The sequence below is a fragment of the Galeopterus variegatus genome, unplaced genomic scaffold (genome assembly GCF_000696425.1).
Source record: "Galeopterus variegatus unplaced genomic scaffold, G_variegatus-3.0.2 Scaffold134, whole genome shotgun sequence".
Classification (NCBI taxonomy): domain Eukaryota; kingdom Metazoa; phylum Chordata; class Mammalia; order Dermoptera; family Cynocephalidae; genus Galeopterus; species Galeopterus variegatus.
In genome coordinates, this window is record NW_007726245.1 from 140,168 (window position 1) to 159,331 (window position 19,164).

Genomic DNA, 19,164 nt, shown 5'->3' on the forward strand with positions numbered 1-19,164 from the left:
GGAGCCAGTATAACAGGATGTGTAAGATATGAACATCAGAGAGACACTACAAGTTTGAATCTTGGTCCCGTCATTTAATTCTTGTGTGATCTTGGGTAAGTTCCTTAATTTCTCCAACCTTCATTTCCTCGCCTATAAAATGAGGTCAGTGAATACGAGCCTTATCGGGGTGTGGTGAGGATTAGATGGGCGAATGCATGAAAAGGATTTAGCCCTGAGCTTGGCATGCAGTGTCCACGTGCCAGCGCCATTATAATCACTACTGGCCTGGATCAATCTTGTGCCCAGTTCAGCCCACCTCCCCTAGCAGTGGAGTTCCTGAAGAAGGAACCTTTCCATCTGAGTGATGTCCTCAGCACAGAGGGCCTCAGCAGGGCAGTCTGCAATGTCTGTAGACACCATACATCAGAGGCCCATCGTACCATCCAGGGGGCCCTGACAACCTGCCATACCTGCCTGAGACTGGCATAGGAGCGAGAAGAGAACCACTGGTTTGAGTCAGCTCAATGTCCACAGCTGAAACATCACAACTCCTACTCCACTGTGTTGTGAAGATTAGATAAAATGAGATAATGTCCAGAAAACATCTCTCTGGCTCACAAGAGGGGCCCCCCACAGACCGGTTCCTCTTTTCCTCTACCTGAGCTGCTTACCCCAACCTCCAAGGCATCTGTGTCTATAACCAGCAAAGGGAGGCTCCTAGAAATCAGATCTAGACGAACACTGCTGCCCTCCCCCTCACGGCTTCTTATAAGGCAAAGGACCCTCCAGCCGGGGAGACACTGACTGGGTCTGGGTCCACTCATGGGCTTTGTTACTGTTGGTGGCAGGACAATCTTCCTCTAGAGGTGCATCACGGCCCGTTGACACTGTTCCTTCTCCATTCCTCCATCTGTTCCAAAATTCCTGCCTTCAAGGTCCAGGCATAACTTCTCTCTCTTCCTTTGGAAGAAGGTCCTTGACCCTAGATGGGGTTCAAACACCCCTGACCCCTCCGTTCCTGTCGTCGTACGCCATTCATCTGAGCAGTCCCCAGCCCTCATCTGGAACTTGCAAAAATAAACATGAGCCCTGGGACACCCTGACATAAATTTATTTATAAACTCCAGCCAGCCAGGCCTGGCTCAGCACAGAAGGCATGTTCTTGTCAGTGGCCAAAAAAGCAGACAATAATATAGCATGTTTGTTAATACTAACCATTTTAATTTAAATTAATAGCATTTCTGGAAGACAAACGCAGTTGATAGAAAATATAAAAACTTTTACTGTACAAATTTTACATCACATTCAAAAAAAGCAAGTGTATGCCTCATGGCCATGGAGAACTCTGGGTTTGCACACACCAATGAGATCCTGGCTACCTGTGCAGCGCGGTGCGAGCTCCCTGGCCGGCCTCACATTTACGTCTCTGTCCACCCCCAGCCCCATCCCCAATACAGACTAACACAGGCTTACAGGGCTCACCTCTGCAAACAAGAGAAGAAATGCCGTGAGATGGCAAAGGGCGTTTTGACTTGGTGACACAGAGAGGTCATCTTTGTTACACATTGCTCCCGACTAACCCAGAACTAGCTGGGAGTCAAAACCTCGAGGCAGGCAGAAACACAGGGAGCTGAAGCCCTGGTGGTGACAGGAGGCAGGGCTCGGGAGGTGAGAGGGGGGACTGGGGGTGCCTTAGGGGCCAATGTTTGGGTTCCACTCTCAGACCCTGGTGGGGACCCCTGCAGCCCCCGACAGCTCTCACCAAGGTCCTCCCAGCCTTCTCCGTCCTGTTCACAGTCAGCCACAAGGGCTGAATTCACAGTATCTGTCATCCTTCATGTGTTTCCAAGACAGACAGGGAGGGCACACAGAAGGGCAAGCCTATCTCCTAACCTCAATTCACAGTCACCGAAGTAAAAAAAAGGGAAGGGGGACCATCACAGAGGATTATCTCAGCTGACAGGCGTGCAGAGGCCAAGAGCCGAGGCCCAATACCTCAGCTCCACCCTCGGGGCCGAGTGGCTTCTGCATTCCTGACAAATATCAGGCCCCCACCAGATGTCAGTTTCATAAGGGTGGAACTGTGACTGCTCCTATCTCTGGGTCCCCAGCACTTGTGCAAGACCAGATATACCATAGGTGCTCAATGAGAGCTTCTTACACCGTGACCCTCACGAGGAAAAGCAAAGCCCAGACTGACTTCCTGTGGGCCACGACGCCCCCTGTGGCCTGGAGGCAGGGGCGGGGGGAGCCCAGCCTGACTTCCCAGCCGCAGGCTCACCAACGTCCCTTTCTGCTCCCGCCTGAGGGAAGGCCGGGGTCACAGTGGAAAGGTGGAGGCTGAACACACACACACTGCGGCCTCTGGGAAGGCGCAGGCATGTGGGAGGCCAAAAGGATTAAGAGGGCAAAATAGCAGTCCCGCCACAGAGGGGAAAAGGCTCCCACTGAGCCGAGCCCACCTGGCTTCAGCCCCTCTTTCCTCCTCCTGAGCTCTGACTGGGAAGGGCTGACACACTGATGTCCCGGGCACACCTGCGCTGCTTACAGCACACTCCCCAGGGCGGGCTTGGCCCAGGAGTGCCTGATCCGGATAGCAGGAGGCAGCCCCACAGCTTTTCGGCAGAGTGGCCTGTTTGATGTGACAGTGCAACCAGACTCTGGTGATAGGGAAGGCTCTGAAGTAGGGGCTTTGCTAGGTGGCTCTAACTGAAATTGCTGGGAACCACCTGCTCACCCCACGCCCCCACCATCCGAGCTCAGATCGTCGTCACAGGTTCTGGGCCTGAATCCAATCGTACCTCCACTCCCATGACCCTTTTTCCTTCCTGATTTTGGAGCCAAACACAACTGAACCTCCACTTAAGGGCTTAACTTTCTTCTCTCTCTAGGTGACAGTTTCTAATGAAGACAGGCGTGGTGTTCTCATATCAAGGACTTTCCCAACCCCAGCCCCTTCCCTAGCTCAAATGGACATATGTAGAAGGCCTCACAGTACCGGGGAAGGCTCTACACATGAGGACTTGCTAGGTGGGTCTAAACGAAAGGGGTGACGGGCCACATGCCCCCACCTAAGCTCAGAGCATGGACAGAGGAGTCAGGAATGGGCTAAGGGGTTCAATAGAACCAGAGAAATAAGCAGTTCTAGAGCCTTCTAGCCCTGATGATGGGTTTCTAAAGCGCCAGGGTCACCCTGTGGCTGAGAAGGGGAGCTCAAGTACCTGCTGCTGCTTAGGTCCCCCTGCCTCCCCCTTGCTCTCACTCACCACGCCCTCCCAGTATGTGCAGCTGCCGGGCTGGCCCTTACTTAGCTCTTGGGTCAGATGTCAGCCAGGATGAGATGCATCCAAATGTCAAGACCCTGAGTCCTGTCGCCTTGGTGCCTGCCTGGGAGGCTCATGAAAGAAACATCTTTACCAGCATGTGGATGTTTCCTTATCCTGCAGCAGAAACCGTGGCTAGGAACAACTGGATCAGCCCAGATGCTATGTGGATTCTGCCTCTACTTTTCCTGCAGGAATAGGCTGGATTGCAGGGGTCCAAGATCCCCAGGAACTGCCAACCACCATAATCCAGCTCGGTTCCCATCCAGGGTTTGTTCTACAAGACAGGAAGGGACAGCAGTCCTTTGATAGGACAAGAGGAAAACTTTATAGTGAGATTCCCCACTGACAGGGTTTGGGGTTAAAGCAGAGGCTGGGTCAAACCTTGCAGGCCCCAACCCTATCCCAAGAGCAGCCACAATCACAATACTTCCTCTTCCTTCCCGGCCCAGCTTGGGCCCCTCACTGCCTACAGGGTCCTCCAGAGGGGGACGGCCACCTCCACCATTCTGGCCACAGTGCCAGCACACCTATGCATGGACTGTTTTATTATTACCTATTGTAAAACATCAAGTTCACTCAGCAGAAACATACATGTAAACATTTGCTGTTGGGACAGGTTTGGTTGTTGGTGTCATTTTAAGAAACAGCAGGTGCAGTTCCAACTCCAGGACCCAAGTGTTTGTGGATGAACAGTCTGAATCGAGGACTCGTGCTCTTGGTTTGCAGCGCTGGGCAGGCAGAGTGGTTTTTGTCGTGGTGGTGGTTTGGGTGTTTTAGAAACACATTTAGAAAGGAAATCAGCAGCGGAAAAACTGCACAGCTGGCTACATCTTTGGATTACTGGATTCCAGGATGCCCAAACCAAACCTTTCAAACCGGGGTACAACTTTGCTGCTGTTAATGCTGCAAAGAGGAACAAAAACAAGGGTTATAGTCCCAGTGGTCTTGATCAGAATTAGGGTAACACTAAGGAATAAGCTAGTTCCAGAAGCTCAGCAGAGGACCCAGCCCACAAGAAGTGGAAATGTTTGTTCAGCCAGCAGCCTTGGCAGAGCTGCCCCTGGTCATACCGAGTCCTGGGACTCAGCCACACTCCCCCCTCCTAGAGGGCAGCGGCTCACTTCTCTCTGAACCCCTAGCCCCCGGCATGCGCAGTAACTGCCGTGGGCCCGTCTGAATTATTTCCTTGTTTGCAGCCCACGAAAGTTCTCGCTCCAAGTGGAATTGGGACAGAAGAGAAACCTGACACCCAGTACCTGGAGTGACACCGCATGCTCCTTTTAGAAACTCAAACGTTGGGGTACATCAGGGCCACCTGGGAAGCAGGATGAAATGCAGATTCCCAGAGCCTGATTCCAGACATCCGGATTCAGCTGGTCTTGTTGGGGAGGAAGGGAGGGCAGAAACCTGCATTTAGTAAACAGTGCAGCGACTGTTTTAAGTGGCTTGTCAGCCACACTCTTGCCAAATGCTGACTGGTGGGGGTCGGAGGGGGGCGTCTGGTCTGTGCAGCACCGGGCAGATGTAGAGGGAGTAACTTTGTCGGGGTGGAGGGTAGAGGCTTCGTTTTCATTAGTGAACTTGTTTGGAGACAGGTACTGCTTTGCTGTAGGACAACTTTTCTGAGTGTGCTGCTGAGGACAGCCCTCCAAGCTGGTGTCTTTCATGGCAATAGAGTGTTTTGTGTCTACCGCCCCAACTCTACAGAGGGGCCTGAGAGGAATCCAGTAGAAGGTTCCTGTGACCACAGTGTTAGTCTCTGGACAGCACTGAAATCATTCCACTCCTTGTCGGGCAAGATCCCCACAGGTTAAGTAAAACTCCTGCCCCTGTCCTATGAACACTCAGCTGGAGGCTGGTGTGCTCAGAGGGGTGGGATATCTCACTAAGGTGTTAGTAGTGAGACAGGGCGCCCCAGACAAAAACAAGAGCAGCCCTCGAAGAACACGACAGAAAAAAAAAGCTGCATCCAGGAAGGTAGTTAGAAGCTGCTCAAACCGCCTTGGAGGGGAGCTTGGTTAATGGGATCCTCTGAGAGACGTTACTCAGGCACAGGCAGGCAGGCCACGTGGAGAGGGGAGTGGGCCAGTTTTAAAGACAAAGCAAAAGAAGTCTGGAGGGAGAAGATCGGAGCAGCAGAGATTGCATCCCCTGGGTTAGTGCCCGCATCTTATTTTGCATTTTAGCAGAAGTCACGGTGCCAAGTGGTCGATTAGGAGGAAGAAAGCCCCTGGTGCATGCAGGGCAGCCAGGCCTACAACCTACAGGAGGAGAGAGAAGAGGGAAAGAGCAGTGTCAGAACCAGAGCAGTGGGCAGGGGACCCTCTTTCTCTGCAAAGAGAGAAAGGGACATCCCCCAATTCCATTCCCCGGGCTTGGCAGCAGAGCAAGCTTGGAAGGGAGCCTGGGCACACAGAAGCTCCTCTGAGATTGCTCAGGGCACAGTCATGGGACGTTTCAACAGAACTTGGCTAACATGCCCACGGCTCCTTAGCCCTTGACTATCAAAATTTACTTCTTGGAGTTTATTACATCTACTCACTGGATTCTCTTCTTTTGAGCTCTGGCCAGAGGGGACCTTGGGGACTCGGATCAATGATCTGAGTTCTCTCCCACCCAGGCACTAGCCATCCGTCCACTCATGGCATGGACAAAAGACCTGCCACATGCTATGAGTCAAGAGAAATACAAGCCTTTGTGGCCCCTGCTGGTGGCCATTTCAGCTGCAAGAACTCTCTCTGGTTCATTGGAATAAAACACAAAACGGTGGAAGGTGGGATGGGGAGACGGAGCAGGAAGCGGGGGTGCAATGGGACAACCATAGCAGGCAGAGAATGTGGCAAATAACGGGAAACACACTATTCCTCCAGAACTGGACAGGAGTTCTTAAAGTCAGGGTGACCATAACGTCCTTTCCCGTAGTAGCGGCTCCGCCAGCGACTGGGAGTGCCCGCGACCGTTCCGCCAGGTGTGGGCCGAGTGCAGTCCAACCCATCGGACCCAGCAGGTGATGGCAGCCGGGTGCCCGGACAGGTGGAGGAATCAGGATGGCAGGACAGGGGGAGGTGAGAGGGCAGGTCAGCACATCCGCCACCCCCCAGAAATAAAAAAGCGACAAGACCAATGGAAAAGGAAAAAGAAAATGAGAATTAGAGGTTGAGTGTGTAGAAGGTAAAAATCATGAACAGGAAGCTTTGACACAAACTCAGTCAGGTGTGCTGGCATGCTTTCCTTTCAGGGGCTAGAGCTGATGGCTTTTGGCAGGTGACAACCCCCATTTGTGACTCAGTTTCCCATCTGTGAAGCAAGAAGTTAGTGCTACACGGTTTTGAGGGAATCCAGAATGCCAGTGCCCACCTATGTTGCCTGCTCTTTTGTGGATTAGAAAACCAGGGCCCAAGCTATCAGCCAAGTTGCCCGAGGTGTGACAGAAGCAGGCCAGAGCTCGGCCATGCTGCCTACATCACCCTCCTGGCTCGGTTCGGAGAACTCAACGCTCCCAGTCTCTGCTGAGATAGTTCCAGTTCGAAACCCTGCTGATAGCCCTTTTGCTGGAGACTCTTCCTCAAGTCCCCCAGGTGGGCGGGGGACCCCATCAGAGCTCCCACAGAGCCCTGGGTGTTTCCACAGCACTCGGCATGCTGTGACCGTTCATTCATTCATTCATGCGCCCATTGAGTATTTACCGACTGACTACCACACTCCTGGGACCATGCTAGGAGCTGGGGACACAAAGGGGCCAAGACAGAGTCCTGCTGCGTGCAGGATTCATTACAGTGTCTGTCTGTCTTTATTCCCAATTACACTATGAACTTGCTGGTGGCAGCCCAGCCTTGGCCATCTGTGTTCTCAGGTGTGCAGCAGGTACGCAGCATGGCTGACTAAAGCTCACACTTTTAATGGCTCCACTGTTACCCCATACTCCCATTGGACTCCCACCCATCCTAAGGGCAAAGAACTGAATCTAACACTGCATTATAACGTGTAGTATTCCCTAACTCCAAATAGTTGTTCCTCTAGACTGTCCCTTGAACTGGCCCAAATCGGCAAAGTTTGCCATATCTCTTCAGCGACCTCTCCCGCCTGCAGCCTCTGCTCAGCGACCTGTGCTGGGCCTTCCTCACTGGCTGCTTGAGCCCCGGTTTGGTTCTTTCTCAAGTCAGGGCCTGGCAAACTAAGTTTAGGCCAAATCAGCCACAAGGTAAGAAAAGTTTTGACCATTTTATAGGGTTTTAAAAAAACAAAGAACATGTGACATTGTATCACCCACAAGCCTAAAATATTTACTATCTGACCCTTTCCAGAGTAAGGAACACTGCTGCCACCATGAATCTGGGCACCAGGTGTGAGATGTGGGCACAAAGCTTCCCCAGGCACTCAGAGATGTAATGTGTGCAGGGATGGGACCCTTGGGCTACCTTGGGAGGGGGCAGACAGGTGGTGGCCCTCCATTCCCAGCAATGGCAGCTCCACTTTACCTGTTTTATATATTAGGATCTGTGGGAGATTTCGCTTTTGGAAAGTGTCCTTTGTCTTTAAAAACTTTAAAACCATTCATCTTGTCTAGGAGTCCAGCCTGTGGGCCGAGTATGGCTGGCTACCTGTTTTTATACAACCTACAAACTAAGAATGATTTTTTCCTTTCTAAATGGTTGGAGGGGAAAAATCTAAAAAAAGAATATTACATGACATGTGACAGTTGCGTGAAATTCACATTTCCAGAATCAAGTGTCACTGGAACACAGCCAGCTCATCGGTTCACGTACTGTTTGTGGCTGCTCCCGAGCTACAGCAGCAGGGCTAAGTCCTTGCTACAGAGACAGTGCTCGGTGCACTGCAAATGCCAGTGCTAGGAATAGGAACTTGAACTTCCCTCTTGGCCTGTAAAGTCCCAAATATTTACCACCTGGCCCTGTACAGCGTAAGTTTGCCCATGCTGGGTCTCGCCCAACCCCTACTTTTTAAAGCAATGTAAACTGAGACCCAGAACAAGGAAGGACCTCCCCGGATTCTCACAAAGGGTGCACGGCAGGGCAGAGGTCTCCTTTTGTGTATTCTGGCAGAGGCAGCCAGAGGGACAAAGAAGAAAAGGAATGAGACAGAATGCAGGAGAAACAACAGTGGCCTCCACTGCCCTGTGGAGACCACCCTGCACCAAGGAGTACAAAGGGCTGTGTGATTAAAGAAGAGAGAAAGGGCTTCTAGCATCAAAGCACCACATAAACTCAAATGATGTGGTCCCCATAGTGGGTAGCTGGCTTTGTGCTGGAAAGCTCTGTGTTTGAGCCAGTGCCACATTAGGCAATACTGGCTCTGCTTATATTGGTGATGCTTGGTACCCACACTGCTCTGACTCCCAACTTGCCCATCTTGCCCCTTTCCAAGCAGAACCTTCTTGTCCTGGCCTGGCATCAGTGCTGGTCTGATAACAGTGACATGTAGTTTTTCACATGTGAACTAGGGGTGCTCACCTGTCCAAGGAAGTCTCCAAAATAAACTTGATGAATGAAACCCTGGTATCACTGGGGCAAGAGGACCAGTCACCTCTGGCTAATCTGCTTTGTGTATTCCCTAGATCAAAGTCTCGGGCAGACAGAGCAGAGGGTGCCCTCTAAGACCCTGGATGAGGCTGCAAGGTCCTGGCTGGCAGGTTCTGCCCACCAAGGGGGTACTTACTCAGCTGATTTCCAGAAGTGCCCAGGGTGGGAGAGCCGCCGGTTCAACTTGGGCAGCTTCTCCAGCATGTCCATCAGCAGGCTGAAGCTGGGCCTCTCCTGCAGGTCAAAAGCCCAGCAGGCAGACAGGATCTCCTGCAAGCAGAGCTGCCATTAGTGGTGTGTGAGCTGGCTGGGAGGAGGGGGCACAACTGGGGCATTCCACAAAGGGTCCCTTCAATGCTCCCAAGTACCCCCAGAGCAAGAGGACCCCTGAACACCCTTGCCGACATGAAAGACTAAGACTGCATTCCAGAAGAGCTTTCATGTTTCCAGTTCAAAATGAAATGCATGCACCTGCCTCCCCTCCTTTACCCTGAAATAACTGTAACCAAGCTGAGCAGTTATAATGGGAAAGAGATCAGAAATGGGGTTGTTGGTTTTAAAAGATGAAAATCAAAGGCAGCATGTTGGAATGTGAAATGCAAGATGCTCAGAATATGTGCGGGAGGGAGAGTGGGAGCCACAGTGCTGCCACAATAGAGATGGGAGTGACAGGGAGGACTAAATATAGGAATAGCAGCCAAGAGTTGGCAAAACAGCTGTCCCAATCGCCTTCCAGCACAAAGCCCTTCTCACTGTGGCATTTTGCTGCCTACTCTCAGGACCCACGCACGTCCACAGGACACTCCTGTAGCCTTCTGATTCAGGAGAATTTACTGTGAGAAAATAGGCCTACACAGGCCCCCACAGAAAGCACACACCCATTAGACTCAGCAACTCAGGCTTTTTGTTCTTAATTATAATTGGACCCTATGGGGTTGCCCATCAGGAAAACCAGAGAGACCAAGATAAACAGATTAAAACACTGTCTGTAAAGGATATGAGGGGGTTGAGTGCACATATGTGTGCACATGTGTACGCACGTGTGTGTGCAAAGAAGCTACTCTATCCATAAAACAAGACCAGGTACAATAAATGAGAAATCATCAAATAAGGAAGTGCTTGAAATCGAAAATATAATTTCTGAACCAAAACATTAGCAGTGCTAGAAGATAAAATCAAGGAAATTCCCGATCGTGGGCCCAATTTTAGATAGGGATAGAAAATACGAAAGAAGGTAAACAACATAGAGACTCACTAAGAAGGACCAAATTTTGTCTAATGGGAATTTTCACAAGAGAAAACAAGCCACAGGGCAGGACATTAACAAAAATTAAAAAAAAAAAAAATTTTCCCAGAAACTTTCAAAGGAAACAGCAGACTTCAGCTGAAAAGGCCCAATGAAAGGATCTCACTAAAAATAAATAAATAAATAAAACTAAACTTACACTCAGAGATATTTGTATGAAATTTCACTGATAGCAAAGATAGAAAGAAGATCTTTAATGTTTCCAGAAAGAATAAAAAAGGGCACCTACAAAAGGTTGAGAATCCGACCAACAACAGATTTCTCAACAATGCACCAAACACTTAGTAGACAGCAGAACAAATTCTCTGTGTTCTGAGGGAAAATTACTGTGAACCTAGAATTCTACTCCTGGTGTGAGAACACAACAAGGACTTTTTAGGAATGAAATAAGGACTTAGGGTAGACATGAAAGGATTCAAAGACCATCTCCCATGCATCCACTGGGAGGCAGTTTCTTTAGGTTTCCCTCTCATTTTGCTGGAGTGCAACTGACCCAGGAAAGAATGAAAAGAAAACAGAAGGATAACAGCTGGGTAGCAGGCCTAAAATCCCATAGATTCAAGTTATAAGAAATTACCGGGCTCTGGATAAAATGGAAGAGATTCCATTCAATAAGCAGAATGCAGAAGGAGCAAAAGATCCTAGGAATATGGTAAAGGTGTTTATTTTTTCTCTAAACAAGAAAAAAAAAAAAGAAAAGAAAAAAAGAAAGGGAATTAGAAACTACAGTAAAAACTTAACTGCAAAAGAAAGCCATGGTCCAAATGTGAAGCCAACAAAATTGTTGTGAGCCTTTGAGGAATTGATAGAGCAGGAGAGATGGACCCACAGAGGAAAATGTGTTCCCAGCAAACTACCTGACAGCGTCCTTGCAATCTATTATAATAGCATGCACACTGCTTATTGTTTTCTCACTTTTAGCCTGAATTGCAGACACAGCATGGACGATTTAATCATGCCAACATGAAATCAACCTCACAAGAAACAACTAAAAGTTTCCCTAACCTAAGTTGTGCAGTAGAAGGGACAGAGCGACGGGGAGTGAACAGCCAGTGGAACAAGAAGTTGGTGCCTTTGGAGAGTGACCTGGGGTTAGGGACTGCTGGTTTTCATTAAGAACCCTTCCGGCCTTTTGTTGTCTTCCTGTGAGCATGTGTCCTCAGGTAAAATGACTAACTCACTGGCTGCCTCAGTGCATAAGGCCGTGCCTGGTGGTGAACTATACAGCAGTGTGGCTGGAGGGACAGAGATAAAGGTGCCACTCAGAGGGCACACCCTGCTTTCGACTATGATTCAAAATCATTTTTATCACCATTGACCACTGCCCACCCCACTCCCCAACAGCAATGTGTTAGAAGAGAAAAGGAAGGACAAGACCTGACGGGAAAGAAAACTCTCGTGAGCCAGACGCTGGCCGCTGGAACGTTTTCTCTTTGTCCCTGGTTTCCTACTCCCTGCCCCCATCTCTTCTCAATAGGCTTCAAAGTACCTAAACCCTGCACTAAAAGAAATCCTTCCAATTAGTTTAGAATTCTGGCTGTAGTCCAGAATTATCCAAGGAGTTTTATTTTAAAATTATAAACTAGGAAAATTAACTGTGATCTTAGTGCCATCCCAGGCCAATGAAATCAGTATCTCTGTGGGGGAGACCCTGACCCTGGTAGTTTTAAAAAGCTGCCGGATGATTCTGACTTGTAGCCAGTGTGAGAGCCCTGAATCCTCTGCAGCCCTCTGACTGGTTCTACTTGGCTCGCTCCAGGCCTGCACCCCCATGAAGACAGCTAACACCCTCTGCTCCAAGACACCAAGTAAGCAGCAAGGGAACTGAAATTGTCACCAGGAGGGCAACTTACTGAGAATATTTTTCCTTTTAGACGAAACCAACATACATACATACATACGTTAGTTTATACAAAGATATCCTTACTAACTTTATTGGAAAGGTAAAATTGGTAATAACCTAAATGTCCAGTGACAGTAGTAGTTACGTTATAGAGCAGCCATAGGATGGAGGGCAGATAGGCTTAACAATAAGGATTTGTTATATCGAGCATAATAAAATGCCATGCGGAAAAAAGTCATAATAAAAAAATCAGCTATATGCTATGATCTTGATTTGTTAAAGAGATGTATTTAAAATTTTTTTAAAAAAAGACTGGAAGGGGCCGGGCCCATGGCACACTCAGGAGAGTGCGGCGCTGGGAGCGCAGCAGCACTCCCGCCACAGGTTCGGATCCTATATAGGGATGACTGGTGCACTCACTGGCTGAGCGTGGTGCGGCCAGTCTCAAAAAGGACAAAAAAAAAAAAAAGAGAAGTCAGCAACTATAATACTGAAGACAAGTTTGCTATGGAAACTATGATTTGTTCTTGAACAGTAAAGAAAAACACTACGGAGTAAGATTTGATACCACAGAATAACCCCACTATTTGTATTTTGAGCAGTCATTTAAAAAAATATCTTTTCTCATGTAAGAAACTTATAGGGCTTTACTCTTTTCATCTGAAAAATCAACTAAAACCATTACCTTAAAAAAAAAAGACTGAAAAGAAATAAAAAATTAACAGTGGGGTAATACTGGATGGTTTTAATTTTCTTCTTTAGGCTTCCCTATTCTTTCACCCATTTTCAATAGGCAAGTATGGTTTTTAATCTCTAGTGTAGACACCTCCAGGTGGCAGTGCCCCTCACTGGTCCCACCCCTCAGGTGGGTGAATGAAGAGTGAGCACATTGAGTGCCCCAGCCCCCCCTCCAGCCCCACTTTCCTCCCCAGAGCAGGTGGCTACTCACGGTGACTTCCTTCCCCAGGCTGACGGAGGCCAGGACATGCTTCATTCCTTCCCCGCTTCCAATCTGCCAGATCAAGGCCTCTGCAGCTTGGTTCTTAAAGGGCCAGTCTCTTGCTTGGAGCTCATACCACACAGTCCTGTGGAGACCCATCCATGTGAGTCCTGGACAGCTCTGCCCAGCTCAGGCCCAGGGGCTCTGTGGCCAGAGGACTGGCTGCCGCAAAGCCAGGAGCTGGGTCAGAGCATCAGGACCCTTCTCCAGCCTTCCTCACCCAGCAGCTTCAGGGGATGCTGTGAGGGCATCCTGAGGCTTCTCCGGTCCCGGAGGTTCTGGGCACTGCACTCCATTGTGTGGGAAACCTGGGGCAGCACAGGCTTCACGAGAGCGTCAGTGGTCATTCTGCCCCCAGCATAAACCCTGCCCTGCCACTTTCTAGCCAATATGGGGTCACTCACAACTGACACATGGACAGTCGAACTGACGTGTAAGCTACACACCAGATAGTGAAGGCTTAGTAGGAAAAATGAATATGAAATCTCATTAAATTTTTGTACTGATGACATGAATATTTCGGATATATTGAGTTAAATAAAATACATTATTAAAACTGTTTCTTTGTTAATTTCACCTGTTTCTTTGTTAATGTGGCTACTAGAACACTTTAGATGACATATCTGGCTCACATTACATTTCTGTTGGTGGTCAACCCAGCTCCTCGGGTGTACTTGAGGTTGGCTGGCAAGTCACCCAGTTCTCCCAGAGTGGGAGGGACAGTTCTTGGTTAGCTTTGGTGAGAGCCCTCACAGGGCAACGGGGAGGCTAACAACAAGCGTTAAGCACTTTGCACAATTACCTGGTTTGGTCCTCACGAATCAACCCTGCCAGGAGGAGCTGTTATACTCCCCATCTTATGGGCAGAAACAGAAGGTCATGGATGTGGTCACTCACCCACCAAGTGACAGAGCCAGGACTCAAAACCAGGTTTGTTTTCACTCCAAAACCCGGGCTTTGAATACCTCAAAGCACACCTCCGCCTGCTCCTATGGCCACCAGAGCCCTCTCTTTTGGCCACACTTGGCCTCAGAGCACCAGGGGTCTGCTCACCCAAATGCGTAGACATCGGCAGCTTTGGAGAAGGGCAGCTGATCCTCATCCTTCCCAGGGGTCATCTCACGCACGATCTCAGGGGCCAGGTAGCACAGCCAGTCATGTGACAACTTTAGCTGGTTCTCACGCCTGGAGGCCAAGAAGCCAGGACAAGGACATAGGGCTTTCAGCAGGCAGCAAAGAGGCCTGCCTGGCCCATGTCTGCTCCGGAGCCAGCAGACCACCCATGCACAGCACAGAAAAAGCACCCGGACACAACATGTGATCCTGCACTTGCAAAGGCACTGCACTTCTAGAGAACGTTATGGAAGAGTCACAGCCAGCTTTTCTAGGAAAGCAGGCCAAGCACGGGTATGGCAGGGAGCTGCACTTGAAGGTGCCTTGTTCCTATGCTGGAGGGGTATGTCTCCATCCAGGAAATCAGGCTTGCCTGTGCACCTACAGCCTGGCTGCCAGTCTCCCTTCTGGGGTTCCCCCAGATGCTTGGGGAAGAGGCTTTCTCCTTACCCTGAATTTCCTCTTCAAGATTTGGGGAAATAAAACCTGATGCTCTTGCTCACCATGGGGATGTGAACCCTGGTCTTTGCCCAAGTCAGTGAGCAGCCAGGGCAAATGTGAGTCAGGAGACCCAGCTTCTATGGGGGTCAGCCTGAGAATCAAGTGCTATGAGGGACCTAAACGTCACCCAAACACAATTCTGGACCAGAACCAGGAGCAAGGCAACCTGGCCTTCCCTGCAGGGAGGTCTGCCAGAGTGCCCAGACCTTAGCTGGACCTCAAGCCCACCCATCACCACCCAGATCCTCCTGTCCCACCAGAGGCCCAAAGCCAACTCACCGTCCTTCTCGGACCACACCCGAGATCCCAAATAGCCCAAAGTCTGTGATGACCACTTTGCCATTGTCGTAAAAGACGTTCTTAGATTTGAGATCTTTGTGCACGATGCCCTTGGCGTGAAGGTACCCCATGCCCTGGAACATAGCAAACTTCACATCAGTGGGGAAGTAATGATGACTGACAATGACTAAGCTGCCACCCTGGGCCAGGCACTGGGTTAGATTCATTACCCAACGCCCCTCACTTAATCTTCACAATCCTATGCAGTTATTGTCCCCATTTTACAGATGAAAAAACCGAGGCTCAGAGAGGGAAAGTCACTTGCCCTAAGCCACACAGCAGTTAAGTGGCAGAACTGAGATCTCACCCCCCGCCAGTCCTTGCTCTTTCCATGGTACCCTGCTGCCAAAAACAGCCTTAGACTTGGATAAGGGGTGACATGTGGACAGGGTAATGGGCAGGGGGGGCAGGGGTTGAGGAGTATGTAAGGGGCAATGATACCATCTGTGTTAAGTCATAATGGGCCCAAATGAGCTGGAGTCTCTGCCTAGGATCTGCACAGCTGGTCTCTGCCCTCAAGAGAGGCATTCCCACAGAAGGGTCCCCAAGTTCACATGGTCCCGATATCTGTGCTGGGGTAGAAGGAGCCCTGCAGTAAGACTGGAATCTGGGGTTCAAGTTCCATCTCAGCTCAGACTCACTGTGTGGCCTTGGCCACATCGCTCAACTTCTCTGAGCTTCAGTTTCCTTATCTATCAAGTGAAAAGGTGATTTCTAACCAAAGCTCTATTTGAACTGATGGGCCAGGTACACGGAACGCAGGTGACCTGACAAAGGCATGACCTCATCCAAGGTCAAAGCTGTCTTCAAACACCAAATGCGTGGCTCCCACGTACCCTGATGCCCTTGGGAACAGGAGCAAGATGCCAGAGCTGAAATGGCTGTCCCTGCTGGCTCAGAGAGAAGCAAATGTAAACCCACCTCCCAGGCCCCCACATTGCAGGAGCTTTGCACGTTATAGAGAAATCTCCCTGGCTATAAAGGTGTCTTGAAAAACAAGCCACATATAGGAAACAGAAAAAATGAGCTGCTTGAAAGAACCAGAGAGAATTCAGACCCAGTAAGAGTCCCAGTGGGTCCAGAGAGCATCAAAGAATTTAAACAAATCAAATCCTCCTCTCAAAGAGACGGGAGGGTGTGGGGTCCCCTGAGGCCACCTCAGGCCTGCTGAGAGTTGTCATCCTGAGATGGAGGCAGGGAGCTCCAGGAGCGAGTAACTAGCTCCTTCCCAAAAACTACATCCTGGGGCTGGCCAGTTGGCTCAGTTGATTTGAGCCCAGCCTTATAACCCTCAGGTCATGGGTTTGCATCCCCTTACTGGCCAGCTGCCAAAAAACAAGCAAAAGCCAAAAACTTCATCCTCAATGCAAGATAACCCTTAAAATACCCACCCATTTCCCAAACCAAACTAAGGCCTTCCCCAGTAGCCAAACAGATCTGAAGACTCCACCTTGGATTGAAAAGACACCAGCTTTGTGACTGGGGACAAGTCACTGTACCTCTCTGAGCCTCATGTGTAAAACTGGTGGCACAGCCTGAAAAAGCCAGTTTAAAGAAACAGATGTAAGGTGCCCTGCCTGGAACACAAATGCTCCATTCTCGGAATTCCACAGTGTTCCCACAGCAGCCCCAAAGCTGCAAATCCCCTAACCAACAGGCAGGTCCCCTTTATTTATTTTGACCCCAAAAGCATCAGAGATAACTACATAAAGACTCAGAAGTTTCCAGTAGAAGGGGGAAAGGGATGGTTTTTCAGCAGGACAGAAACCAAATAAGCCAGCAGAGAGACGGCTTCCCGCTCTGCAGCTCTAAAACCTTTTTAGGAACCTTTCTCCTCTGCCCTGGAATTGTCCAGATGGCTCGCGCACCCTAACTCAGACAGTCAGCCTCCAGACACAACCCCCGGCGTTCTGACAACAAGGAGAGAAAAGGAGGAGAGGAGGGCAGGGCTGGGGGGACAGGGGGCAGGGTCTTCGAGTGTGGGGGGCGTGGGGGGCATGGGGAAATGGCACAAACGTACCGCTGTGGCTCCCGCCAAGCTCCCCCAAACCAGGTTTTGGCTTCCATGGTTCATTCGCTTATCCACATGGACATGTCATGTGGAAACCTTGGTTTGGCCACAAACATTGTGATTTGTTTCTTTTGCTTTCTAAAGACATACTTACACACAAAGTGGACGGAAGGAAGAAAAGGGAGGAGGGAGAAAGAAGAAAAGAAGGAAAGAAAGACAAAAGGGAAAAACTCAGAGGGAGCTATTAAGAGAAAACTTTTCAACTCAACGAAAAAGAAAGAAAAGAGGGGCCCTTACCCACTAGTGTTCTAGTTTTTATTTGGATCTGTTTGCTGCTAAATAAAGCAACAAATGAGCTTTCCTTTCACATTTACTTACTTTTAAGAAATGATGAAAGAAAGGACAAAAGCTGCCTGAGTTGGGGCTGAGGGCCTGTCCTCAGGAAACTCGAGGGCAGAAAGCCTGGGTCCTCTTGAGCCTCCTGGAAGTAAAACACCATCCCCTGGCCCTTCCCATCACCGGTGCTAACAGACCCTCACCAAGTGCCAGGCCCTGGGCCAAATGCTCTCTCTCCTGGAGTTTTGCATTTTATCCTCGCACCAATCCAACGAGAGACGTGGTTACACTGTATCCCCGTTTTACAGGGAAGGAAGCCAAGGCTCAGAGAGGCTGAACAACCTGGCCAAGGTCACACGGCTGGGGTGACCAGCATTCAAACTCCCTTTAAAGCCTGCTGAGTTCCTCCCCAACCAACTCAATTCCATCAAAACTGACCAAGCACACAGCTCCTGGCTTCGAGTGGATGAGACATGGACAGATGGAAGGAGACAGGGTTCCATCCTTGAGGAGCCCCAGCTAGAAGGAGAGACAGAGCAGCCACAAACCACCCTGGCATGGGCTGACAGAGCAGAAGAAATGACCAAGAGCCCTAGAACCAGCTGGAACCCCCCCTCCAGGAGCCAGACGCCCCTTGTACCTTGATGATCTCCTGAGCAATCTGCCTCGTCTTGTTGATGTCCAGAGATGTCTTGGGGTCCCTCACAAACGAGTGCAATGTCCGTCCCTTGCAGAAGCTGTGGAGGGTAGCAGGGGTCAGTCAGAGGGCTGGGGTCGGTGCGACCTGACTCTGCCCCTTGGGGAGCCCGTGGGGAGCATGGTGACATTTGTCTCCGGAGGACTCTCTCTACCTCCTCGACCATGAGCCAAAGAACACTCTTTCTTAACCAAGCCTCACACCCATTCCTGTGGGCCTGGCCCAAACATGCACGCGTGCACGCACACACGCATTCCGAAGGCCCAGGGCCCGCCCATCCTACAACAGGAAATAGCTCAGCCGAGCTCCCAGCAGTTCCAAGCAGCCCGTCCTCGTGGGGTCCAGGCAGGACTGTGACCACTAAAACTCAGGGAAGAAGTTGGCCTTTTCGGGCTATAACCAAACAACATCAAGTCTCTGGGGCTCAAAGTAAAGATTTTCATTATTGTTTGTGGGGTTTTTTTGGCCACGGGGATTTTATTACAATAAAGGAGTTTGCAAGGAGGGAGAAGGGGGGGGGGTGCGGTGGCTGTCTGGGGCTTGGAGGTGACGATTGGGAAAGGAGCTTGTGTTCTGGAGTCTCCAACTCCATCAACTCCTAAATCCCAGGGCGAGGCAGGACTCAGAGAGAATGTGTGGTCCATTCCTCTGTTCCAGGGAGAAGCCGACTTACACCATCTTAGAAAGGGGCCTTTGTTTAGGAAAAGTCTCCAGAAGATAAGATTCTTGGGAGTCTCAGAGACTTTGAGAACCGGGCAAGGGATATGGAATATTGGTTCATGGTTTGTTTATCTTTGTTCCATCTTACTGAGTATATTCTAGAATGCATTAAGTCTTTTTGTTAGTGAATGTTTTACTCCAGAAGATATCTTCTGGAGACTTTTCCTAAACAAAGCCCCCTTTCTAAGATGGTGTAAGTCGGCTTCTCCCTGGAACAGAGGAATGGACCACACATTCTCTCTGAGTCCTGCCTCGCCCTGGGATTTAGGAGTTGATGGAGTTGGAGACTCCAGAACACAAGCTCCTTTCCCAATCATCACCTCGATGCCCCAGATAGCCACCGCACACATAAATGCTCCGTTCTTGGAATTCCACAGTGTTCCCACAGCAGCCCCAAATTTGCAAATCCCCTAACCAACAGGCAGGTCCCCTTTATTTATTTTGACCCCC

General features: G+C 49.9%; 1 protein-coding gene across 6 annotated transcripts in view; it reads right to left on the bottom strand.

Moving 5' to 3' along the window:
* Positions 1-1,077: 1,077 nt before the first annotated feature.
* The window catches only part of KSR1 (kinase suppressor of ras 1), a 70,479-nt gene continuing 52,392 nt past the window's right edge, over positions 1,078-19,164 (bottom strand). For 2 of the 6 annotated variants that reach the window (XM_008589030.1, XM_008589024.1), the window contains exons 13-18: positions 17,938-18,034; positions 14,891-15,024; positions 14,051-14,182; positions 12,947-13,082; positions 8,985-9,118; positions 1,078-4,211 (exon numbers count right to left, since the gene is read on the bottom strand). In XM_008589030.1, the coding sequence (XP_008587252.1) occupies positions 4,133-4,211; positions 8,985-9,118; positions 12,947-13,082; positions 14,051-14,182; positions 14,891-15,024; positions 17,938-18,034 (712 nt within the window). In that variant the 3' untranslated portion in view covers positions 1,078-4,132. Of the gene's footprint in view, positions 5,570-8,980; positions 9,119-12,946; positions 13,083-14,050; positions 14,183-14,890; positions 15,025-17,937; positions 18,035-19,164 lie in introns of those variants that run through there. The other 4 variants (XR_551716.1, XR_551718.1, XM_008589015.1 and 1 more) reach the window with 4 other exon arrangements.